This window comes from Chelonia mydas, chromosome 1, assembly GCF_015237465.2.
Source record: "Chelonia mydas isolate rCheMyd1 chromosome 1, rCheMyd1.pri.v2, whole genome shotgun sequence".
NCBI lineage: Eukaryota > Metazoa > Chordata > Testudines > Cheloniidae > Chelonia > Chelonia mydas.
The window spans coordinates 324,467,631-324,494,917 of NC_057849.1; the positions used below are offsets into that span (position 1 = coordinate 324,467,631).

The window sequence follows — 27,287 nt, forward strand, 5'->3', positions numbered from 1 at the left end:
AAGAAGAGCCACAGGAGGCCACTATGGCTGCACAAGGAGCTTTTTAGCGATCTACAACCCAAAAGGGATACATCCAGGGAATGAAAGGAGGGACATGTCACCAAGGAAGTATATATGGAAATAGCGTGAGCATGTAGAGACAAAATCAGAAAAGCCAAGGTAAATAATGAGTTACAGCTGGCAAGAAATGTTAGAGACAACAAGAAGGGGTTCTACAAATACGTCAGATGAAAAAAAAAGATCAGGGATGGTGTGGGCCCGCTGGAGAAGGTGAGCTGGTAATGGGAGACAGAGCTGCTCAATGCCTACTTTGCTTCAGTTTTCTCACAAAAAGTAACATGTGACCAGACGACTAGCGAAGTTACCACAGACAATAAGGGGAAGAGATGAAGATCATGATAAGTAAAGAACGTGTCAGATATCTTCTGACTAATGAGAATGAATTCAAGTCAGTGGGGCCTGATGCTATTCACCCCAGAGTGCTAAAGGAATTGGCTGAAGAAATCTCAGAGCCATTGGCAATAATATTTGCAAACTCCTGGATGACAGGAGAGGTCTCGTAAGACTTGAGAAGGGCTAGCATAGTGCCCATTTAAAAAATTATAAAAAGGAAAAGCTGAGGAACTGTAGACCTGAGAGCCTGACCGCAGTACCTGGGAAGCTGTTAGAGCAATGTATAAAACATTCAATTTGCGAATATCTGGAGGATGAAGAGGTAATCACTAGCAACCAGAATGAATTTACTAAGAACAAATCATGCCAAACCAGCTTGATTTCTTTCTTTGTCAGGGTAACTGGTTTGGTGGATAGAGGGGGAATGTGGTGGACATAATATACCTGGACTTTAGCAGAGCTTTTGGTACAGTCCCACATGACATTCTGATAAGTAAGCTGGAGAAATGCTGGTTTGGCAGAACTACCATTAAGTGGATACATAATTCATTTAACAACCACAAACAATGAGTAACTATTAATGAAATGATGTCAGATCGGAAGGAGGTCTTGAGTGGGGTTCTACAGGGATCTGTTCTGGAGCCAGTGTTAACTAATATCTTTATTAATGACCTGGATGTAGGTCTAGAGAGCATATTGATCAAATTTGCAGATGACACAAAGCTGGGGGGTGGGTGGGGAGGGTTGCCAACCCTTGGAGGATAGAGCTAAAATTCAAAGGTATTTTGATACATTGGAGAACTGGGCTGTAGATAACAAAATGAAATTCAACAAAGACAAATATTAGGTGCTACACTTCGGGAAGAAAGCCCAAATGAACAAACAGAGAATGGGGGATAACTGGCTTGGCAGCAGCACTTCTGAGAAGGATCTGGGCAGAAGCGACTGGTAACTGCTGATAGTGGCGGGGGCACAATTGAAAGGTTCTGGTGGTATGCAGTGGGGTTCATGGCAGGTACTCAAGAGACAAAGCAGTTTTGATTTCTAGAGCTACTTTTGATGTCATGTTTTACAATACTATGTAATAGCACATGGAGACTGTTCTAAAAGACAGCTACACATGAAGAAGCTCTGTATTGCATGGGTGTATTATATCAGTTTGAAGCAGTGGTTCTCAACCAGGGGCACGGGTACCCTTGGGGATATGCAGAGGTCTTCCAGGGGATACATCAACTTATCTAGATATTTGCCTAAACAGGCTTCATAAAAAGCACTAGCGAAGTCAGTACAAATTAAAATTTCATTTAGATAATAACTAACTTATACTGCTCTATATACTATATCAGCGTTTCTCAATCTGGAGTGGTGGCCCCCAGGGGGAGGTCATGGGATGAATTTAGGGGGGTTGCATATGCAGGGCCAGCATTAGGAGGTGGCAAGCAGGGGCCCTGCGAAGCCAGGATACACGCTGAAGCTGAAGCCGAAGCCCCGCCTCCAGGGGCTGAAATCAGACTCCTGAAAGGGGTACAGCAGTCTGGAAAGGTTGAGAATCACTGATTTGAAGAACAGAGATATTTGCAAACCAATCCTTTGATATGATCTTTTAGAGCTCTTGTGATAATATCAGCACCCAATAATTATATCAGGAATCAGCTCTAATTTAACCGTATAAAATTATTTTTCCTGTCCATTTGAATCCACTCTCTCTTCTGGGTTTATAGGGAGACACTGGCTCTCTTAGGCATCAGAAGTACCAGAAATCTCTTGCTAACCCCTGTGGTGGCTATAATGTCTCTTCTGGCATCTGACTCCTCTGGTATCTATAATACCACAGAATGATGACTATGGGGCATCGTTAGCAAACCTGTACAAACAGATTTCATGGCAGGAGGATAGTGTTTTGGAAAGTAAATTAAAACAGATTTCTGTGCTTAATCTCCTGTGCCCAACCTAGTTAACAGGGATGTTCAAGTCACGTTTCTGAGCTTACTTACAATTCCATTTTCTCTTTACAATTCAATTTTAACTAGACATGGACCCAAGACTAGGACACAGAATCCAGACAACTCAGAAACATGAGGACGATCAGATCTAGATCCGGATTTCAACTTCACAGCTCAGGTTTATTTTTATGATGGGCCAGTTCAGAACTCCAACTCTCAGTGCTCTTGTGAAGTGGCTTGGGTTTGGATCTGAAGTTTAGGAACTTGAATTGGGATTGAAGTTTCACAACTGCCCCTCTTTTTCCATTAACATTACAAAGTTTAATAGTTCTTTCCAGTTCTTATTATTTATCATAATATATTTTGACATTAAGGTCCCAATTCAGCAAACTGTTAAGCAAATGCTCAGTTATAAGCATGTGAGTAGTCCCATTGAAATCCATGGAACTCTCAAGGGCTTGGACTTAAGCATGTGTAAGTACTCTGCTGGATTAGAACCTTTAGAAAAAATAAAGAAAATATCATTGTCACAGTTTCAGGGGATCTGCACTTCTATTCCCACCCACCCCCATAGCCCCTGTGCCCTGCTGCTTCCCCTGGCCCCCCTTCCCATTGCTCTTGGCCCCCCACTGCCTCCCTGGGCTTGTAAGTTCAGACAGCAGCAGACCCCTCTCCCCACCCCCACCCCCCCACTCACAGCAGCAGCATTCCACAGTAATGGTTGCTTTGTCCCGGAGCAGAAAAGCAGCCGGCTGTCAGAAATGGAGCTTTGAAAGGGGATATCCGCATGCCTGCCGCCGAGTTCAAAACAATGACAAGAGTGGCCACTTGACTTCAGGGGATTATGGGACATTTCCGGAGGCCAATCACAGCGCAGTAATGCAACACGTTTTCCACACTGACACCCGGGCATTTCAGCCGGGGCGCAGCAAGCGTTATGCTTCTCGTGGAGGTGGATTACCAGGAGCGCTCCAGCTGCAGAGTCCAGGCGCTCTACGTGCCTTGCCAATGGGGACACCTCAGGAGTTAGGGTGCCTGGGGCTGATTTAATGCACTCTAACTTGCAAGTGTAGCCAAGCCCTAAGTCACTGTTATACCAGTATAACTGCACCCACCCAGGGACTTTTGAATAAATATAATGATAAAAATCTCACTCCTATCTGACACAGTTATACTGGTAAAATTTTTACATGTAGAGCAGGCCTAAATCCCTAACACGGTCAATTGTATCTTAACATATTCTTCACAATGGCATATCCAGCCTTAACTTCTCCTTTCTTGACTTGATTGGTGTGGCGAATGACACAGTTATGCATATTATTTTTTAAAAGTATCGTATGAACCTCAATTTATCTTTGCTATTATCCTGCCTTACTGCCAGGAGTTAAACCCAAGGAGGTTGTTAAAGGGGAAGCAAAGAGGAAAATGACAGATAAAGCTCTTTAAGGGAACGATGCGCGGAGCTATTAATTGGTAAATGCCCCTGCCTGGCTTCCAGCAGGCTGGCATGGTTTACTCTTCTCAAGACTGAAAGCCTAGGACCAAAGGGAATCCTAAACCATAAAGATGCTGGCATAGGGAAGAAGTGGATGCTAAGTGGGCTGTCAGTAGCAGCAGCTGGAGAGAAGGCGCTGGCAGATAGAGAAACGCAGGTCCTGCAGCAAGAAGGCTGACGCCCACAACCCAGAGATGGGAATAAATTGTCCTTAGCTGAGCTCTGAATAGAGAGGTTAAGCTTAGGTAAGGATAGGTGTACAGGACTCTTTGTATGCAGTGTTGTAGCTGTGTTGATCTCGGGATATTAGCGAGACAAGGTGGATAAGGTAATACCTTTTATTGGACCAACTTCTGTTGGTGAGAGAGACAAGCTTTTAAGCTTCCTGAAGAAGAGCTCTGTGTAAGCTCAAAAGCTTGTTTATCTCACCAACAGAAGGTTGGTCCAATAAAAGACATTTCCTCACCTCCCCGTCTCTCTGTAGGATTCTTTGTTGTTTAAACCCATTTTCCTGGATGCTATCTTCCTTTTGGCAAACAAATTTGTTTTGAAGAAGCTGTTTTTGAGTCACTTTAATCAGCTGGTCACTGGTCCCCAGAGATAAAGGGCTTACAGTTGCCAAACTCAGCTGAGCCTGTGGGGTTAACATGGTTGGTAAGCGGAGGATTGTGGTGGTGGAATGTAGCCCAGAGATCCGGTCTAGCATGGTTCCACCCAAAGAGGTCCCCAAATGAGTGCACTTGCAAAGAACAAAAAGGGGTCTAAGGCATGGCGTGCCCAGTAACCATGATAGTTGGCTTTGTATAACAACTAAAAAATTAGATACATTTTAATATTTATTTTAGAAAAGAAATTAGTATTTTTCATGGAATATTATAAAATATTTCCCAATGAGACTGAAAAGAGCCATGAACTGGCTTACTGTCCTTACTTGTTTAAAATGGATATAGTAGTATTCACTCAGTGACTATAAGGTCTATTTTATACTCACGAGATTATTCTATTCAAATTATGCATATAATTTTACTGGTCAGATCTTTGGCTAAATACAGGAAATTACCTGTAATGATGCTTCTCTAAAGGCACCATCCTTCATGGCTCTGTAATATCGGTCATATGCCCTAAACTATATGACTTCCAGAGTTGACTGTAAAGGAAGAGCTCTACTGCTTTCCTCACCATTAGTTACACCTTGGCTAATATCATATATCCTGGTTATGACTTTTTATTAAGTACAATGAACTATGATAATATAGCCCTAAAGGAACAAATGAAAACACAAGGAAAAACATTAAAATATATGATTCTGAAGTCAATGTTAACTCACACCTACATTACATACGCTATATTACATACATTACATACTCTATATATAGCTAGGCAGTGGTTCTCATTTATTGGGCAGTGCTGGCTGGCTCTAGGTTCCTAGTGGAAGGGAAGTTGTTGGGTGGCCTGTGTTTCCGTAGCTCCTCTTCAGGAAAGCTCACAATGCCACGGGCTTTGTGGCTTATGCATACTCCAGGACCAAATCGAGTTTTACAAACTGTATGTGCAAAGTGTGCTAGCTAACAGTGACACATGGACCATAACAAAATTTCTGAAAATCCTGACTTGTGTGATGAAATTTTTCACCTTTAACTTTGTATTAGGATGGTTAGACCGCCGTATTCTTTCAAGACAGAAAGTAGACTTGTTGCGGTTGCATGGGATGCAAGTGAGGGCAGAATTTCATTCAGAACTGCAGCATTACAACAAGCCATTCTCTTTCTAGCATAGCACTATTTTTCCATTTCCCATCTTTTTAATTAAATATTGGAGCAAATAGTAGGCATTTGTTTTATATTTTAAGGGAAAGTTTGTGCTGATTCTTGGTCTAACTGTACTGTCATGGTTGCCTTTCCCCACACTTTTTTTGTGCACTCAATGAATTGTTATGTATTAAAGTGCAAGTGTAGATGAGTTTATACCTACTCTTCAGATAAACTCTTCACTACAACAGCTGGACAGACCCAAAGCACATATCTTGATCCACTTTCTTTTCTCTTATATATAACACATTTTTAAAGTAATGTGGAATTTCCTAAATTAACTTTGCAATTTTGTCACACTCAGTGCACTGCTGTGGTTTTTATTATTATTTATATTATAACAACACCTAGAAGCTTCAACTGAGTTTGGAGCTCCATTGTACTAGGTGATATACAAACAAATAGTGAAAGTTAGTCCCTGACCAAAAGATATTAGAATTGAACTGGGTGAAACAATTTGAGGTGAGACAGAAGTGAAGTGACTTCCTCAAGGTCATAAGCGCACACTGGAAGAGCCAGGATTAAAACCCAGGTATTTTGATACCCAATCCATTGTCCAATATACTAAATCACCTTGTCTTTGTATTTGGACTACTAATAAATAATTACTCTGCTATTATTTTTATTAAGAAAGCAACAAACTCTTCATTCCTTGGAGTTTCTAAGATGTCTAGATATGAATGAAAGAATATGGAGAAAAATGCAAAACAAAGCTGTCATAAACATACAGCTAAGGGTAGCATAAAATCCCTCCTTTACCTGTAAAGGGTTAAGAAGCTCAGATAACCTGGTTGGCACCTGACCAAAAGGACCAATAAGGGGAGAAGGTACTTTCAAATCTGTGGGGGAAGGTTTTTGTTTTGTGTTTCTTTGTGTTCTCTCCGGGACAGCGAGGAACCAGGGCAGGGAAACTACATCTTCTAAAGCCATACCTGAACTAAGCATCTAAGATTACAAATTGTAAGTAATAGGAAGGAATGCATTAGATTATCTTTTGTTTTAGTGTGTGAATTTTCCCTAGGCTAAGAGGGAGGTTTATTTGGGAAAATTCACATGCTAAAACAAAAGATAATCTAACGCATTTCCTTCATATACTTACAATTTGTAATCTTAGCTGCTTAGTTCAGGTATGGCTTTAGGAGATGTAGTTTCCCTGCCCTGGTTCCTCGCTGTCCCGGAGAGAACACAAAGAAACACAAAACAAAAACCTTCCCCCACAGATTTGAAAGTACCTTCTCCCCTTATTGGTCCTTTTGGTCAGGTGCCAACCAGGTTATCTGAGCTTCTTAACCCTTTATAGGTAAAGGAGGGATTTTGTGCTACCTGTAGCTGTATGTTTATGACAAAAGCAATCAAAAATGACATATCCAATCCACAAATAAATTACCTAGACCTACTGTCTATTTAATGTAATTTCTTCAGCTCTTGTTAGGCCATTTAACAATATAAAAGTGTTTGTCCTTCTCTGGACAAGTATTATACGATTTCTATCTGATCTTGTCACAAAATATAATTGTTTCTTACATGCAGTGCACAAAATCTTCTGAAAAAAAATATCCCTTAGAATTTACGTTATGGAGCTGTTTCAGAAGAGTTAAATTACTCACCCTCATCCTTCCATTTCTTATTGCTGGCCCATCTTCTGCTAACCTCAGCACATACAAATCCATTTTGTACTCCCTTCCTCCTCGAATACTAAATCCAAACCCTTTGGCTCCCTTCTCCATGTCAACAGTGAAATAATCAAAATCCTGTATAGACACAGAGAGTAAAAACAAATTAACTATGTGAATGGATTTGTGCACATTAAGGAAAAAACACAACCAATCCCTTTGAACATATGTTTGAATGTGGAATTATCCAATATGCTTGTACAAAGAAGTCATTTGAAATATATATTTTTACACAAACAGGTATGTACATATTTACATGGAAACAGCATGTGTGCCTGCTTTGAAAATATGGCCCTAGAAGTGAACTCTATAGGGGGTTGACCTAGGAATGTGGTCTTCACGAGGACTTCTTGAAACTTAGACCATGTGCCTCTTGATTTAATAAACTTTCTGACATCTGCTTTTTCATCCCTTAGGCAAGGAAAGGGGGAGATTTTATAACCCAAATTTGCACCAGATCCTTCAATCCTGACACCCATTAGTAAACACCACTCTCAAGAACATTCCCATTCAAATCAAACATAAGGCTTACTTCTGGGAATAAGCATTGCAAGACTGGGCTCTGTGTAAAAAGAGACATCTGGCTAATTTGTGTATAGATTGTTTCTGCTCACATAGATTATTTCACATCAAGTCCAAACACATACAAGATTGATCTTCTGAAAAAGGAGAAGTTTCCTTTTCAGACACAAAGTCATAGAGATATTTGTAATTTTTCTGATTATAAATAAGGTATGTCTGCTACAGTGACAGAAAGATGATAATTTATGTAGAAATTCCATGTGACCTGGATACAGCCAGAGTTTATTGATTTAGGGCTGGATTGTGCCTTTAAAGCACAGCCCGTGGTAAGAGACTATTTATGCTGCTGGTATACAGTGGTTGGAGAAGAATAATGTTCTGGAAAGTGCATTTTCTCATCATTGTTTGAACTCTCCAAAACATAAAAAATAGTCGACTTGCAGCTATAACAACAGTATTATAAATAGTGTTATTTTAGTGTAAAAATAACAGCACTTTACAGGTATGAATGAAGTTGGAATTAATTTCTTCAAAAAAAAATTGGAATCAGAATACAAATGTTCAGGTCAATATAAAGACCCTGCTTTCAGAGCTGTGATTATTTCACTTTGTACCTGGGGCTGCCTGTAATCTGACAGAGGATATTGCCTGGTGTCAGGAGAATGTTGTCTGTAATCTATTAAAGGTGGCTGCCTGTAGTCCAGAGGTGGTGGCTGCTGGTAATCCACTACTGGAGGATGCCTGTAGTCTAACGGAGGCTGTCTATAGTCCGCTGAAGGCTGCCTGTAGTCAGTAAATGGAGGTTGTCGGATGTCGGGTTTCACATCCTGTCTTGCTTTTACTTCTGACCTATAACTGAGTAAGTTAGAATGATTATTTTAGTTCTTTAAAATTTCAGAAAGCTGAACAATGCTAAAAGAATTTGCAGAAAGGCATTAAATGCAATAGTGAGAGATAAAAAGCAACTGAACAGCTGTAAAATTGTGTCAAACTGGGCTTCACTGAGAGGCAAATGGTGCAGCTGAGATGAGCTTTCCAAGGCAAAAATTGAGGTATCTTAAATTAGAGATTACTTTTGAAAATTTGGCCCTAAGTGACTTGACCAAGGCAGTAAAGTATAATTTCCCCATAGACCTCAGTGGGATCAGGGCCCTAAATGGCAGTGACAGGAACAGACTCCAGGAGTCCTGACTCTGATGTACCTTGTCTAAGCCAAAGACCAAATGTCACACAAGAAAATATAATACAAAGCAAAAGACTGAATTTGTTTATTGCTTTTCCAGAACTCAGAGTGCAGTAGACTAAATAAGGATTTAAAATATTGAAGAGATTCAGAGGTTTACAGCCTCTATATTTTACTACTGTAAAAGCTTTTTTTTTTTTTTTTTTGGTGAGCTCTCAAATTCAGAAATGGACATTTTCTTTGTACCAGCCATAATCTGGCTAATAGAAAGAAATCATTGATGTAGTATCCTGCAAGATCTTATAGTAGCAATTCCGAGTAAGCCATTCTATGATTTAAATACAGATCTAGAATGTGCTGCACATTTATGAATGAAGGAAACAGAATTTGGTTAATAAGGACTTAATACTATATAAATATTGTTTTAATTGCTAACTAGTTGAAAGAAGATCCTAACAGTCTTTTTTGTCTGATGTGTATTTCAGGCTCTGCTCTAATAAAGCTTCAGTGTACCTAGTAATAATACTCACACCATGAAAAGGGAATCTGTACTTGGTTTTCAAGGAAAATGCTTAGTTATGCAAATTAATGCGAGCATTGTTTTCTGTCTTTGTTCATTTCTCCCTGGAAATAACTTGAATAATGTGTTAGATGGCTTTGTCTTAGGCTGCAATGTATATGCTTTATTGCTACAGTATACATTTCTGTAAACTAGCCATTCCTAGCTCTATTTCCAAACAGAGATAAGAGGGAAAATGATTTGAAACTTGAATTATTTTCATAGAGATTGCAAACATAGACCTGACACATATACTATTAAAACGTGTACAAAGTATTCATAATGGGATCTGCTTTTTTATATCAAAGCTTCTTTTCTTCTTTGCTTCTTTAGTATAGTGATTCCATGTTACAAGGACATAGAGAATCTAGGCTTATTGTAATATTGAGTCTGTTTAATAAGAAAAGTAAATTTATTGTTTGTCTTTTTAAAATATTAAATATGACTTAGTATTTGGACTGACTGATACAGAACAACAACTTTTTCTGGTGAATGACTATATAAACAAATTGTAATATTAAAAATGGGTAAAATACTGCCCAATGTCAGCTAATAATAACAGAATTATTTCTGGAACACTGGACAACTTAACACAAATTCACAATATACTGGCATATCAGTATTCCAGAGGATGATGCTATGCTATACACAAGTTGTAACAATAATATTTCTTGTTGAATATGTAAATAGGTGTGTTAATGCATATATCTTACTGGATATTCAGTAACATAGTGGACAGAACACCCTTTAAGAACTTTATAGTTTATAAGTCACAAACTAAGGTCCCAATCCTGCAAACATTTATTATCGAGTATTGTGCCGGTCACTGGGACTTCTGATGGGGCTTGAAAAGCATTTTTAGGATTGGGTTCTACAGTTATTACTTTAAGAGAAGCATGTATCTTTCTGGAGCTGGCACTGTCAGGCAAGTGTCTAATGAAATGTAAGGAAAAGGAACTTGAAAAACTGTATAAGTCAGTGCGCGACTGTGGGGGTGCAATCATCGCTGCTTACTCCATGTTTTTGCACTTGCTCAAAATGGCCATGGAGCTGGGAAGGGGGCATGGCTTGACCCCTTTTTAAACAGTGGCCCTGAATTAAATCAGTATGGCAGGTCACTCACACAGTATGGACTGGAGCGCCACTCCCGCTGCATGGTTGCAATGCCACTGAATGTATGGGTATCAGGGCCAAAATTCACAGACTGCCCTTGCGATCTGGCACATGGGCTGTCTGTTCCTGTGTGGTGTAGCACAGGGGAGTCTGCTGAGAACTCAACTCGGGGTGGGGGGTAGCTCAGTGGTTTGAGCATTGGCCTGCTAAACCCAGGGTTGTGAGTTCAATCCTTGAGGGGGCCATTTAGAGATCTGGGGCAAAAATTGGGGATTGGTCCTGCTTTGAGCAGGGGGTTGGACTAGATGACCTCCAGAGGTCCCTTCCAACCTTGATATTCTATTGATTCTATGAACTCTTGGCAGCACCATCTCATGCACTATGTGCATAAGAGAGAGGAAAGACTCCCCAGCTACATGAGACCCAGTGTCCCTGCAGTGCAGGAGACGACTGGGGACCAGAATTTAAAACCCATCCATTACTCCCAAGAAATATCTATATTGGTGACACTGGTAGAAATGGAGGAGAAAGGCATTTTGGATAAGTACATATTAGGGCTGTCAATTAATCACAGTTAACTCAAGCGATTAACTCAAAACAAATTAACTAGATTAAAAAATTAATCATGATTAATTGTAGTTTTAATCACACTGTTAAACAATAATAGAATACCAATTTAAATTTATTAAAAATATTTTTGACTGTTTTTCTACATTTTCAAATGTATTGATTTCAATTACAACACAGAATACAAAGTGTACAGGGCTCACTTTATATTATTATTTTTGATTACAAATATTTGCACTGCAAAAAAGGTATATAAAATAAATAGTATTTTTCAATTCATCTCATATAAGAACTACAGTACAATCTCTTTAGTGAAAGTGCAATTTACAAATGTAGATTTTTTTGTGACATAACTACATACATAAACAAAACATTGTAAAACTTTAGCACCTACAAGTCCACTCAGTTCTACTTCATGTTCAGCCAATCGTTAAGACAAACAAGTTTGTTTATATTTACAGGAGATAATACTGCCCACTTCTTATTTACAATGTCACCTGAAGTGAGAACAGGTGTTCGCATGGCACTTTTGTAGTCAGCATTGCAAGGTATTTACGTGCCAGATATGCTAAACATTCGTATGCCCCTTCATGCTTCGACCACCATTCCAGAGGACATGCTTCCATGCATCTGTCATCAGCATGGAAGTAGGACTGAGTGGACTTGCAGGCTCTAAAGTTTTACATTGCTTTATTTTTCAGTGCAGTTATGTAAAAAAAATCTACGTCTTTAAATTGCACTTTCACAAAAAAGAGATTGCACTACAGTACTTGCATGAGTTGAATTGAAAAATACGATTTATATTTGTAATAAAAATAATAATATAAAGTGAACACTGTGCACTTTGTATTCTGTGCTGTAATTGAAATCAATATATTTGAAAATGTAGAAAACATCTAAAATCTTTAAATTAATGGTATTCTATTATTGTTTAACAGTGCAATTAAAACTGCCATTAATCACATTTTTTTTTAATCTCGTGATTAATCACGATTAATTTTTTTAATTGTTTGACAGCCCTAGTAAATAGGATTTGTGCATTAAGCACAGGTGACTTACAGGGCATAGAACCTGATCTACAATAAAATGCAGAGACTCTGGCACTGGCATTTATTGTTTATGGGTCATGGTCTGGCTGAGGTACATTACTCAGTCACATTTAGCATAAAGACTGACAATGTAATCAGTTTTATTTGACAAGCCCCAAATTAATCCAATGACAAAATAATGTTGATGGAAAATCACATAATGTAAGAACTATTGTTTTATTCCACAACCTAAATGTATTTCAAATACATTCTGGTCTTAACGTAGCTGGTCACAACACTTTAGATTCCCTCTCAGCCTACTAAGTAATACACTGTATCATTTCATTCACAGATAAACTAAGTTGTATACACACAAAAAATACATGTATTGAGAGAAATCAGCTGGGGAAAAATCAATTTGCTGTAGATAAAATCTGTTGTCGAACTGAAAAATATTGTATTGACAACTGTGCTTTACCATGCAGAAGACATGGAGGTAGGTGTGAGGGTTAAAAAGAAGGCCATTTCACCAAGAGCATACTTGACATAAATGTGTTTCGCAAATGTCAGGAACATAAAAATGAAGTTTATTAGCAGTGAAGTTATGAGCAAGAGATACTAGAACATAATTTAGTTCTCTGGCAAAAAATATCATGCCAGTAAATAGTTCTGAGAATCTGAAGTTTGAACACAGCGCTCCCTGTTTCGGGAAAGTTTGGATCCTTGTGTAGACCGACGTCTCTCACACATGTAGGTGAACGACACTTTTCAGTTTCATCTGACCCACAATTTATGTTTTATAAATGTTGCCACTCGAATGTTGGCAACAGGTAACATGATAGGTCACAGTAGTTAGAAACAGAGAGAAGCTCGATTGGATCAGGTCTCACACTGTACCTAAAGGAAGCAGAATGGGGAGCAGCTGCTCTTACCTGTTTTCATGTCCTTGTAACTGGAGAGGTTGTGGAGGTGGTGGTTGTGCTACAGGACTGTGGTGTGCTACAGGGCTCTGCTGTGCTACTGGACTCTGCTGAGCCATCGGGCTGTGTTGCTGTGCCATGGGGCTCTGTTTCTCTGAGCTTGGTGCTGAAGCTGGACTGTTCAGCTCTGCATAATGGGAAGCTGGAGATTAAAGAGCTGTCACAGTGTGGCATTTAATAAAGGGCAAAGGTAGACAATAATAATTTTTGTAACACTCTACCTCCAATTATTTATGTTTTGTTGCTTTTATTATCTTGGCTCATAATTAGATTTTAAGACATCTAAACCTACTGGACTTCATTTGATCTCTGAGATCTGTAATCTTGGTCACTTTTACAACTCTGGCTGACACATCTGTCATTTAAAACTCAACTGAACTGGGCAAAGAGCTGCTGTGGTTCATAGTTTCTTTTAAAAGCTTATAAATATTGATATTTGGAAACTTTTCATTTGGGGAGAATGAAGAATCTTCCTGCTTTCATTACAGTGATGGGATGACAAACTTTGCAACAAGATGTAAAATGCCTTTGTTTGCTCCTGCTACTTTTGAAGTCAAACGGAGTTTTGAGCTGTCAGGTTGGGTAACGGACAGTGGAACCAACCTTTATAAATACATATTAACCAACTCTCATTATCATTTGTATCACAACAGCATGCAAAATGTCCTAGGAGCTCTACAACTGTACATTGTAGAAACCCAGTCCTTTCCCCAAAACCCAATATCTAAAAAGAAGAAGGGTAGGGAAAGGCATACAGCATACAAATAAAGTGCTAGACTGTGGCTTCGCCACAAGCAAGGGAGACCAATCTGCCTCCAGGTTTCCCCTTGCTCCAGGTTGAGGGAAGAAGCAATACCCTGCACTAGGCTTATATATGGTACAGATTATTTCCCCTAATGTCTGGGATGTACATTTATATGTGTGTGTGGGCTGGGCAGGAGGGAGAGAGTGCCTGGGCTCTGCTCACAAGCACAAGAGGGGATACAGCAGCTCTGCAGAAGATACTTATTCCTAGGTACTACTACACACAATGTACATAGCTGGTGTAGGGACATGAGTGGGCTTTTCCTCCCATTTGCAGCTGGACAAGTGGGGCCACGATCTGACTCAAACTGATCAGTGAAAAAGTCAGCACATGTTTTAAAAGGGTTGCTGTGTGTGTAATATATAAATACAAACACACACACCCTTACACACACAGGTACTTCTAGACTCATATCTATATCTATATCTATATCTATCTATCTATATATATGTACATATACACACACACACAAACTGTCCTCAACAGCTGTCTATTGAGCCATTGTTAGTTCTTTTTGTAAGGTTAAGTGGCATTACTATTAACTAGTTAATTTGATCTAGGGCTTTTTTGTTAATTTAACAATTTCCTATTGCCTATTTATTCAACTTTCCATAACATTTGATTATTTTATACCTATGACTATTTTCAAAGTTTGATACTTTTAGGATCATTTAATTTTTTGGTCTAATTTAGGACAAATTGTCAAAAATACCTCTAAATTTGCATCCAAAAAGTTTGAGGCTGAGGGCACAAACAGCACCGGTGTGTGTACATTGCATATTTACATGTCTAACAGCACAGTTTGCATGTGCAAGTGTGATTTGTGCTTCAAAATTTCGGAGGCTGGTTTGAAAATATGATCCCTCATGCCTACGCCAGACACTCATAGACACCAGTCAAATCATACATTAATACTAGTGCTTTGCATTTCTATAGCACTTTTCACCTGAGTGCACTTCACAAAGCTTTTAGATACTGTTACCCCTTTTTATTAATGGGGAAACTGACATTTGAGGTTAAGTACGTGCCCAGTGTCAGTGAGTCAGCAGCAGAACCAGGAACAGAATCCAAGTCTCATGATACCTGTTGCTGTAACCTCTAGAACCAGCAGCTCCAGAGTCTGCCCGTGGTGCAGCACTCAACGTTTCAGATGTGCCTCTGCTTTTTCTTTTCTATGTAAATTAACCAGTGTCACTGGGGTGGACCTATTTGCTAGTATACCTTTTTGTTAGCTAAATGCCTATACAAGGCTGCTTTAAATGGCACAGCATGGATTATACACTATATAACCCATGCCTGAAGAGGTTTACAAAACAGATCTCTGGTTAATGTATGCCACTAACTTTAAATCTCTTTCTGAACAAAAGGAAGAGTCTGAACAAATTTGAACTGGACGTATGGATCTAATTGCTATTTGGAATGGGTGAATGCTTTACGGAGTATCTGCTAAGAGGAGATGACCTGTGCTCTTCCTGTACATTTAGGTGTTTCTTCACACTGAAGTAGGGGTAGCGTTATCCTGGGCCAGTGCCTGCCAATTTCTTCGATATACTAGTAGAAGAGCATTATATTCAGTATGAGTTAAGCTGAGAGCACCGACAGAGCTGAAGATCATCTAAATAGCACACAGATCAGCAAGTAATCTCATTGCTTTCTGTATTTGACATTCCTATTCACACTAGAATCCTGCTCCTGGGACTTAAAGTCACAGTTTCATTAATGCAGTGGAATTCATATACTAGTACTGCAGCTCTTTCAACTTAAATTACACGAAGCTCACATCAAAGAAACTGCACTGATTGGTTTGTAGGGTGATGCCAACAATAATGAGTCTGTTACCTTGTCTGCATCTGACAAACTGAGCCCTTTGGAGCTTGGTTCTCCCCTAACTTGCATAGTCACTTATATATGTGCAAAGCAGTATCAGATCAAATTTCTCCCTTTACTCCAGTGGTGGCATTTTACGTTCATTTTTGCAGTCACTCACTACAGGTATAAATGAATACACAAGATGACAGTTTGTGAGTCACTTATTTCCCACTGGCTAAGGACTTGATTTTGTTCTCTTACACTTGTGAAAATAATGAATAACTCAATTGAAGTCAGTGGAGTTCAATCATATAAAAAGGAGTGAGCTCAAAATCAGACCTTTTAGTGAGTACTTTACACCCATGTCAGAAGGCAGTTCTTCCACAAGTCTATAGCACACACACTGCAGTACTCCCTATGCCATCAGGTTTCTTGAAGTTCTTTGAAACATACATCCACAATTAGATTGTTTTCAAGAATTCAGATAATATTCTAGCTAGTTCTAGGGTTGCAGCTGTAACCTTTATGTACTGCGTATATAAGCTTCAAAACAAAAACGCTTCAAACTAACTGGAGGTAACATAACTTTCTTCCTGGGCTTTAAGGCTCAATTACTTACCCTCCTGAGGAATGATGCGAAGTGTTACACTAAGACCTGCATCTTTAATTAGCTTCACAATATCTGCATGAGGCATGTTAATAATAGACTGGCCATTCACAGCTAAGATCCGGTCTCCGACTTTTAGTTTTGTACAGCGATCAGCAGGACTTCCATCAATTATCCTCCCTATTTTATGGGGTACAGCTAGACAGGGAAAAAATATTTATAGTTAACAAATGTTGCAGTAGGCAGTGGTATCCACAGACAAACAGATGGCCACATTTTCAAGAATTTCCCAGGTAAATTAAAAACAAAGAAACAGGTGCACAGAGCCAGTTATTATTTGTATTGCTATTGTGTCTGTTGGCCCCAGTGAGGGTTCAGTACCCCCTTGTGTCAGATGCTGTGCAGACATGAAGCACAAAGACAGTCCTGCCTCAGAGCGCTTACAAACTTGGCAGATGACAAGATGCTACAAGTGGGCGAAACAAACAGATGTGGGGAATGGCAGGAGAAAGCAACAGTGAAAGGTTTAAATTTTGCACAATAAACAGTAATCACACCTGGCCACATACCTCTCAGTGTACAGAATTTCTTTTATTGTTAGATTTTATTATAAAAGTGCAACCTAGAGACTATGTTCTTTATAGTCAAAACATACTTTTTACTGCGGAAAATCATTTGAATAGATGCATTCAAGATACTGCAAATCATACCAGGGATTTACTGCGTTTCCATATTCACATGTCAGGACGAATGTACGGTTACAGCGTAACATGTATGTGCAGTATGCATAGGCACAAACGTAAAGTGTAGTCTTATAACATTTTCAGCTCAAACTTGCTTCTCGCTTTGCTGCCTTCCCCTTCATTCGCTCATTCTTTCTGTGTTCCGTCTCATTCTCCCCCTCACATTTTCTTGTTCTGTGTCTTTTCCCTATTTCCCAATGTTCTTCCCAGCTCTTTCTCTTCCCATCTTTTCTTGCTACGCAATCTCTGCTTCTTATCTCAGATCACTTTGCTTATTCACTAGATCTCTTGTCTACAGCTATTTCTTTCTCTTCTTGTCCCTCAGCCCACACTCACCAATCTCACTTCTTTCTCCCTTTCCATTACACACACACACTCATGCCAAAGTAATTTGTCTAACTGTTCCTATCCCTATGCTGAGTGTCTCCCAGACACTCGATACCTACGTCTTAGCACCCTTAGCACAGAATAACTCAGTCTCACCACCTTCCTCCCTCTTCAGCAGACCTGGCTGTTGGAAAGCTCCCCTTTTCAAGCCCATCTGCATGGTATCTGAGCCCTCTGGGCTTTCTCCTCCTGCCCACTTGCTGCTTGCCCACCTTTCAGCTACATCAAGAGTGGATGTGACTTTCAGGCCTGCTGAGGAGGCCAGCCAAGACGTGAAATACAGAAATGATGATCCATGGACATGGCACAACAGCAATGCAACCCGCTCTCATTGTTACAGGGTTTGCATTTTGTGGGGGAATAATTTGTTGCCCCTAGAAATCAGGTGCACTATGCAGTTCCAAATCCCACTTATCCTTTCCAACATGCAAAACAACTCCTTCACTGGGCTGTAACCCATAATTTTCCCTTTTTCTTTATTCCAGAGATGTACCCGGAACAGTTTGGTAAAGAGCTACTCAGTCGTATCGTGTTATTCATATGCAAAGGGCAGGTAACTACTGATAACAAGCATCTCTACATCTCTGGACAACTGGATTTCTATTCAAAATCTATGTGGCTAAGGAACTATCTGTTTCTTATACTATACTTATATGACACTCACTACCACATGTCTGGGCACCACCATGTCTGCTTTTATCCTTACAACACCGCTGTAAGGTAGGGAAGTACTGTTAGCCCCATTTTACACATGGGGAACTCAGGCAGAAAGGCTAAGTGACTTGCCTGGGGTCATACAGGAAGTCTGTGGTGGAGGAATGACTTGAACCTATGGCTTCCCAAGTTCATGGCCTAACCACTGGACCATCCTTCCTCCCACCGAAGAGTAAGGCAGCCAATAGTTCCTGAGGAGAACTAAGTGGTTTATTATTAACGGTTCCAGGTTTAGGATTAAACTGGCAGGATTTCTTTTCCAGAATCCCAAATTTTAGAAGTAGGGTTAAACACAAAATCTCCTCCTGATTTTTTAAAAAAGATGTCCTTTGATGGCGAGTCACAATTCACAATCTTATCTGAGTCATTTGCTGATTACATTGCACCACCAACCGATCAGAAGGTTTAAATATTTTCAAGGCTGGCTATCATCCAGTCTGCTAATAAAAGGCCTCCTACTGGCCACTGGACATCAGCCAGCACCACAGCAATAAAGGAGCAGCGTGAATTCCTACGGCCAATTCTCAAGAGATGCCTCAGTCTCCAAAACATTGAAAGAGACCATTGTATTTCTGCCATTGTCAACAGTGTAGTTTGAAGTTTAGCGTCAAATCTGAATGGAGCAACCTGTATGGAAGAGGTCATTAGTGCTGCATATGAGTACTATAATTATCTAGTCTTTTAGAAAAATTATCTGCTTTGATTTAAAACCTAATAACTCCTGAAAATGACACTTGCAAAATAAAAAGGTTTTAAACTTGTAAACAAACCAAACCCTAGAATTTACTATTCATTATGTGCTTTGTTTTTTAACTCAAATTTAACCAACAATGATTCCTAAAATTTAGATGGTCTAGTTATTATTGGGCCTCCCTAAACTACTTTTTAAAGAACTGGACTAGATTACAAAAGTAATGAAGCTATGTTTATTTATATCAGCTAAGGATCTGGTCCATTATTTGGATGTTAAAAGACTGGGACAGAAAAACAATTGCTTTATTGTTGTTTTCTTTATTAAAATCTATATTTTTTATCCTAGCAACTAAAGAGAACTGTACAGAGAAAAAGATACATTTACAAACATTTTTACAAATATCTTAGCATTCACTGCTAGTATAAAATGAATTGTTAACAGGTGATGTGTTCAGAATACACAGTGTCCACAAAACAAAGTTAAAATTCCCTTTCCTTTTATAAAGATTCACTGAGGTGATTGTACAAACTCACCTTGCACATCTTTTATGCAATCACAATTCACAAACCCCCAATGCAACTTTTCTTTCTATTATTGAGGAAAACACTATTCATGCCATTCGAGCCCTTTCTGAAATGCAGCAAATCATTACTTTTCTGAATTGAAGATACAGGTAACTACTCTGAAACTCAATCCAGAGTCAGACTGTGTGCTTCTTTAACATTATGCTTCAGTCAAGAATACAAATTTAGCTATAGCTTTAGTAATACTGTCACAATTAGAAGAAGAAGGCTAACGGCATATTGGGCTGCATTAGTAGGAGCATTTCCAGCAGATCGAGGGAAGTGATTATTCCCCTCTATTTGGCACTAGTGAGACCACATTTGGAGTATTGCATCCAGTTTTGGGCCCCCCACTGCAGAAAGGATGTGGACAAATTGGAGAGAGTCCAGTGGAGGGCAACAAAAATGATTAGGGGGCTGGGGCACATGACTTATGGGGAGAGGATGAGGGGACTGGGCTTATTTAGTCTGCTGAAGAGAAGAGTGTGTATGTGGGGGGGATTTGATAACAGCCTTCAACTACCTGAAGGTGGGTTCCAGAGGCTGAAGCTCGGCTGTTCTCAGTGGTGGCAGATGACAGAAAGGAGCCATTGTCTCAAGTTGCAGTGGGGACGGTCTAGGCTGGATATTAGGAAACACTATTTCACTAGGAGGGTGGTGAAGCACTGAAATGGGTTACCTAGGGAGGTAGTGGCATCTTCATCCTTAGAGGTTTTTAAGGCCTGGCTTGACAAAGCTCTGGCTGGGATGATTTAGTTGGGGTTGGTCCTGCTTTGAGCAGGGGGTTGGACTAGATGATCTCCTGAGGTCTCTTTCAACCCTAATCGTCTGATTCTATGAACTCAGGTACTTGCAGAATGCACTGTTGCTTGGGAAATAAGTACCCACAGGGTGGCACTTTGTTTGAAACCTTTCTTTACATTAAAAATCTAATAAATTATGAGTAATCTCATTTTGTACAAAAATACAGAGTTTATTCTGCATACCTTCATAACTTCCACATGTGTATACTGATGGAAGACTAGATATCCAAAAGGAATAAAACAGCAACTTGACAGTGAAATAATTTACATTTATAAAGTACCTTTTGCATCAAATCACTTCATAAACTATATACTGCATCTACAATAATAATTTAACCTGTGAGTGAAATGCGGCCACCTCTGGCCTGGAATGCCACAGCTGTATCAAATTACCAGAGCAATAGTATACAACAGTTAAGATCAGAAAGCAAAGCAGCCCCCTTTGGGGAATTTAAGTAGGAAGAAAGTACTCTGACTATCTAGGCTGGAATTTGGCTAGAACACCCTGGCTAAAATTCCTATGCTTGCCATTGCTAACCTAGAGATGATACTGTCAATAGCATAGGGTCCCATAAAGCTATGCAGGGTCACTGGTTTGGTACTGATTCAGAGGAAAGAGTGCCTTTTATTGAATAACTAACACAACTTCACTAAGCTACTCCGAGGAGGTCTCCCATCCAAACAGTAACCAGGCCTGATGCTGCTCAATTGATGAGACCATAGCTGGAGATAACAAGGCTACTGGACATGAGAAATAAGTCTAATTTAATTGTAAATTGGGAGGCAGAGGTGAGTTTGGTTTTTTGCTTAAAGGTTTACACACCATTGAAAAACTTTTACACTTAAGTGCTATGTGTTAAATGGGAAAAAGTGACTTTCGGCAGCTGTTAGAAACAGTGTCCTGCCTAACAAGGTAGAAAAAAGGCAATGAGAGTTCTGTTCTGATGATGTAATGCTTCTATCTTGATGCTTCTTTGGTACATTGTGTTGTCACCTGATATCCAGCTGGGGAGGTTTTGGTGGGGGAAGGGGGATTCTCTGTAAGATTCTCTCCAATATGTACCATTAATTAATTAATTAATTAATTAAGCTTTTGTTAAACTGCTATTTTTTTTCTTAATTCGCTTCTTGACAGTTACTTTTGTCCAAACAAAACAATTTGGAACCTATGGCTTAAAAAAAGTGCACAAAACACTTTAGCAGGGGAATGAATGTTTCCACTGGTCTTTGAAGTTCTTTACTAGTCTGTTCACGCCTTTGTATAAGGAATTAAGTGGAAGCAACTCTCCAAATATTTTTCTTTTGAACAACAGTGACTCTGTAGTCTGAGACACATTCTGCAAAGAGAATTCTGTCTTCTTATCTCTCATCACTGCAGCAGCCAGACTGTAATTCATATTTTGCAGATGTCCAAGCCTGCAGCAGTCATGGGGGAATATTGTGACACATGGTTTTAAGAGCCCCACTTTATTTTCATTCCCTTTGGATGTGGATGAATACATGCTCATCCCATTGTAAAGAGTTATAAAAGATCCTATATAGCTTTCTTTTGAGGGTAAGTAACTTTCTTTGTGTTATCAGATCCCACAGTGTATAACCTACATGGGTGAAAATTCATGATGAAATATATGCTTTATATAGGTCAGTGTATGGTTAATATTTAGGAATATGTGAAATTAATGTAACAATAATATATGAAATATGCTCTCTCTCTTCAGGTGGGTGTATTTGCCCCTCCCCCCCCATTAATCTGAAGTCTTCTCAAAATGTGGCAGTTGATTCGACGTGATAGTCGTATTTAAGCTCTTCAGGTCCCGTTAATACATTTATTTATTTTTCAGACCATGCTGTTCCTCTGCCTTCACTCAGTGGTGTTGAGCATCTAGGGCTCAATCCTGCAAGGTGCTGAGTTTTTTGGCTCTGATCCAGTGACACACTTCAGCATGTGCTTCACTGCGTGAGTAGTTCCATAGACTTCAATGGGACTACTCACATGGCTGAAGCTGTGTTGGACTGAATTGTGCTAGAGTGCTAATCAGTACCTTGCAGGAACTAGCCCTTACTGCAATTTCAGTTTGATACTTTATTTTATTTCCTGAGCGAGGCCTCAATCCTGCAAAAGGATCCTAAACCACAGGCCCTTAACCACCCCACAGTGTCCCATTGATTTGGTCAGGGAATAGGGCTTGTGCTTGTAGACCTCTTTGTAGGGTAGCAGCTTTATGCTGTTTTGCCGTGTTGCTCTACGCTGTTAAGCAACTGCCATGTTCTGTCCTAGAGGTGGCTGCAATTATCCTAACTTGCCAAGCACTTCAAAACGAAATAAATTATTAAAAGTAAGATGATGTATTTTATCATATCATAAAACAAATAATCTTATTATAGCTAGTAAGGATTATTTGCTGAGTTTGATAGTTGTCCTTTCATTTCGGCTATTGCCATTTCTCTCGCTTAACTTTCTTTGCTCTAACTACCTTGCTAGTTTGCTGTAGGTAACCCTCAGCAAAACAGGCTAATACAACCAGACTTGGATTAGAGAAAAAATTCCGTTTTCACTTTACAAGTCTGTTATGTCAGAAAATTATTGCTTTTAGTGACATTTGCAGAAAATTGGCATTGTGAGATGCAGTTGCTAAAAGTCTGTAAAAGTTTAAGAAAATTGTAGTAACATAGGAAACTTACATAACCAAACAGGCAAACAATAAAACAAAGCTGGTACTTTAGATGTGGTACCATGCCAGCAACGAGGTTCCTATAAAACAAATCTCCCTTTAAAAAAAAAGTCACATATTGTAATTAAGTGAACCATTACAAAATAGAACTAGTTCAGTGAACAAGACAAACTATAATTAGCAACTGCACTCCCAGAGCAACCTACAATTTTTAATGTATTTACATTGTAATGTTCTATTTAGTGTCCGTGATAGAGGGTCTGTCAAAAAGGGTTCTGAGTAAATACTGAATATCAAATACATTTGTAACCAGTAAAATATTAATAGTGCCACCTTAGCAGCTTTGCACAATTACTGTGAAAATTCACTACCCTGGGCACAAAATCCACACACATGCCCTTTATCATGCTGATTGGGGTTAGTGAAAAAAATTGTATTTTCCTTTCCCATTAAAAAAATTATCCACCCAGTGAGTGAAGCCATAACCCCAGATCCCAAAGTGGACTGGGAAGCTTGCACTGGGGCACAGCAATCTTACAGACGTGGATGCTGACAAATGTGCTCACAAGGGACCTGACGTTTCTACTGCCCCTTTTGTAAAAATGAGTGCCTGCTTGAAGGCTTGACTTCTGGGAACCTGTAACGGGCCCATCCCCCCTCTTTGTGCCCCTGACTCCCACCCCCAAACAGGGAGAAGGGGAGGAACTGTCCTAGGAAAGTTGCCCTCCTGTGCTGTTTAGGCCTTTAATTACCTTGGCCAGTCCTGGGGCTGGACCTCCTTCCTGGGATAATCCCCCCCCTCAATTGCATACCCTCTCTCCTCTGCCACCGCTCCTCCTCCGCCTCCTCCAAGGCCTCCTCCTGCCCCTCCAGCTTCTCTCCCCCCCAGACTGTGCAGTAAGAGCCTGATAGGCGGCAAGCTGAGGCTAGTGTCAGCAGGGTTTTGTGGTGCTGGATTCATAGCACAAGCCACAGGTTGTGTGTTGCGCTCCAACTGCCCCCTATGGACTCTGCTGGTCCAGCACGGTCCACATGCAGTAGTTAGAATGCAACATGCAGCCTATGGCTTGGGCAGTGAATCCAAAAGCATTTCAACCCCACTCAAATTTTCCATGGCTTGCCTACTATCAGACCCACACTGTGCGGTCTGTGCATGTGCCACAGGGCGCAGTGGAGAAGAATGCCCCAGCGGCCATTCTATTTGCTGTGTTTGTTGGACCCGAGTGATGGTGCATGACACACACGTATTTTTTTACATGCTTCAGCTTGCAAAATTAGTAGATTTAAACCCGAATTACTAATTTCATAATTACATTAAAATCAGAATGACTATGAAAAAATTAGAGAGGGTGGCATCTCTGCAATGTTTGCAGAATTTTTGAAGTTGGCTAACGAAGTCACTGAAGGGGCCAACCTGAAGCATTTGCTTTAGGAGTACAAATTGGCCTCGGACCCCTGCTATACCAGTGCTCGATGTCTGTCCTGGTACAGTGTAATGACTAGCACCAACCAAATTTAAGGAAAATCAAGAGAGGTCTTGAATTCTGAATTTAGGAGTCAAAGGGATAGGACATATTTTTAACATAACACTGATTAAAAAAATTGTGGAAGATCTGATTTAGTTAACTGATTTATTTACAGCCATCTGTAAACTATTTTATTTTTAAAGATATTTAATAATATTTCTATGTTTTAAAGATAAAACTAGTCCAAAGCCATGTTTTTGTACCTCTGCCACAAAAGGTTTTTTTTATTTAATGTTTTAGAAAGGGCAATAAAAATCCAGGAGTTGGTTATATGCTATGATCCATATGCTTGCTTCAGCTCGATGCGCATATACAAGGCCAGAATAGACCCTAGGTGCTAAATAAAATTCTGCTTTTCCCTCTTTTCTTTCCATCTCTTGCTCTCTTTATAAACTGACTCAGATTCACAAGAGCCATTCACAAGAGCCATACTGCGCTCCAAGAAATTTCTCAGCATGCCTCCTAGAAACAGCTGAACATTACAAGCAGGTGTTACCAACAAGTAATGTTTCTTGCATCTATACATGTAATGTTCTCTCATTTCCTCTCTACTCCCCGCCCCCCAACAGTTGAAATAGCATTGTATAAAAAGTCACTGGGTTATTTTCTCACATTTATTCTTGTACAATAGTTAAATATCAGAAGTGATCACATGAAGGGGAAAAAAATGAAACCTCTACTGTATCTATTAAATCCTCTGGCAGATAATAACTTCTTGCCATATTTTCTTAACGTAAATGGAAACAGAAACTAAACCAAGCAAATGAGCCCTCCTGAGCCAGCTGTCCTTTCTAATATGCTTATACAGTTGATCACATGAATATTTATTGTGTCCTCAATTCGCTATAGGTGCAAGAGTTTTCATTCAACCAACAGGCCCCAGCACATCAGGTTTTAATTTGGAGAATATAATAAATGTAAAAATCTGTAATGTTATTTACTGAATTAACTTAAATTCTGTAACAACCCCATCATGCTTGCTGAACCTGTGCACAGAAGGCCTTGGCCTCCAACTGATCTGTGGGAATTGGCAGGTAGGGTGGGACCAACCTAGTGATCTGTTCGGGGGGAGGAGGGAAGGAGGTAAGCTTGCCTAGTGTTAATAAACACTTACTAGCAGTGTTTTCTCACATTTATAAAAATATAAAGTCTAATCACTTCATTCTGGCAGTGCAAGCAGTTGCATTTCATTGTTTTCCTTGTTATTGCAAGTCAGGCTTCTTTATAAGGTTTCTCAAATAAAAAAAGATCAGTTTGACTGGTATTTGGTTCTGTCGATCCCCTGAAATCCTGTGATAAGCACACTAAAAAGAGAGTGTAGCTATTGCAGAGTGATCTCCTCACAATAAACCCCTTCCAAAAGGCCTATAGCTCTTAATTCTCCCTACTGTAAAGTGTGGGCAAACTTCTTCACAAAAAATTGTGGAACCAACACATGCTGAATGTAATCAGTCATCCACTCCATTTGTTGTCCTGGGCACTCCTGTCTTTCTGTGTATGTGTGTATTTGGGCTGCAAATTCTTCCAAGAATGGAGCTTGTTCATTATCTGTAAAGCACCTAACATACTGATTTCTTTAGCAAGAGTTTCCAGTAAACTATGTGTGGAGATTAAGTATTATTAACTATTTCCAGAGAAATCGGAGAAGCGGTGATGCTCGAGACAATGTTACTGTGCCAGGCACAAGTTTGTGAGAATCAGCATAATTATAAAATGTAAATAATGCTTCAGTACAGAAATTACCAAAAACATTTTTGTAAAGAAAATAATACGTCAAAAAGGCCCCAAGTGGGTTCTGTGAACATTTGTGATGGTTTTCTTATTCCAGTATAGCATCAAAGGAGGTGCTGCTGAAACATGAAGACATATCACCTAGGGAGGTGGTCGAATCTCCTTCCTTAGAGGTTTTTAAGATCAGGCTGGACAAAGCCCTGCCTGGGATGATTTAGTTGGGAATTGGTCCTGCTTTGAGCAGGGGGTTGGACTAGATGATCTCCAGAGGTCCGTTCCAACCCTGATATTCTATGATTCTATGACCACTATGTGCCCATGACTATTAGATTTATAACATGTCTTAAAGCAGACCTAAATAAGAGACAGCCAGACAGAGGTCTCTGGTTTCTCACAAAATGCAGGCTTAACTGACACCTATAAAATTCAAGATAAGCATCTGAATGACTACAGAAAATAGTATTATAAAAAAGTTAACTTCAGACTTAGAGTTTCTTTGAACTCCTTGGGGTTTTGAGATAAAGAACAGCTTTACTGACTGACTGATGAACCTGTGTGTATGAGATCTGAGACTATTCTTTGTGCCCGCACTTCACCTGTACTTCTTAGTGGGTAACAAGGTGCCTCAGGATCCAAACCTAGGAGAAAAGGAGTACTTGTGGCACCTTAGAGACTAACAAATTTATTTGAGCATAAGCTTTTGTGAGCTACAGCTCACTTCATCGGGATGCATTGGAAGTGAGCTGTAGCTCACGAAAGCTTATGCTCAAATAAATTTGTTAGTCTCTAAGGTGCCACAAGTACTCCTTTTCTTTTTGCGAATACAGACTAACATGGCTGCTACTCTGAAACCTAGGAGAAAGATTCACCTCTGACAAATCTCCAAGCTTTTAAGAGCTGAAAATCTGAAATGTAAGATGTCCATCTATCCCTGCCTGGATATCTTTGAAAACAGCAATGAAAAACCAC

At 39.7% G+C, this 27,287-nt stretch overlaps 1 protein-coding gene and 1 long non-coding RNA gene across 31 annotated transcripts in view; one reads left to right on the top strand and one right to left on the bottom strand.

The window, feature by feature from the left end:
• MAGI2 (membrane associated guanylate kinase, WW and PDZ domain containing 2) overlaps positions 1-27,287 on the bottom strand; it is a 1,127,025-nt gene that overhangs the window by 51,574 nt on the left and 1,048,164 nt on the right. For 15 of the 30 annotated variants that reach the window (XM_037889230.2, XM_043552288.1, XM_043552277.1 and 12 more), the window contains 4 exons: positions 16,498-16,683; positions 13,217-13,391; positions 8,449-8,689; positions 7,247-7,390 (listed from right to left, as the gene is read on the bottom strand). In XM_037889230.2, the coding sequence (XP_037745158.1) occupies positions 7,247-7,390; positions 8,449-8,689; positions 13,217-13,391; positions 16,498-16,683 (746 nt within the window). Of the gene's footprint in view, positions 1-7,246; positions 7,391-8,448; positions 8,690-13,216; positions 13,407-16,497; positions 16,684-27,287 lie in introns of all 30 variants that reach the window. The other 15 variants (XM_043552267.1, XM_043552300.1, XM_043552293.1 and 12 more) reach the window with 1 other exon arrangement.
• LOC122466752 lies at positions 657-26,994 on the top strand. The gene is made up of 3 exons (XR_006292520.1): positions 657-784; positions 13,997-14,003; positions 26,961-26,994. It is a non-coding gene; the product is annotated as an uncharacterized LOC122466752 (long non-coding RNA).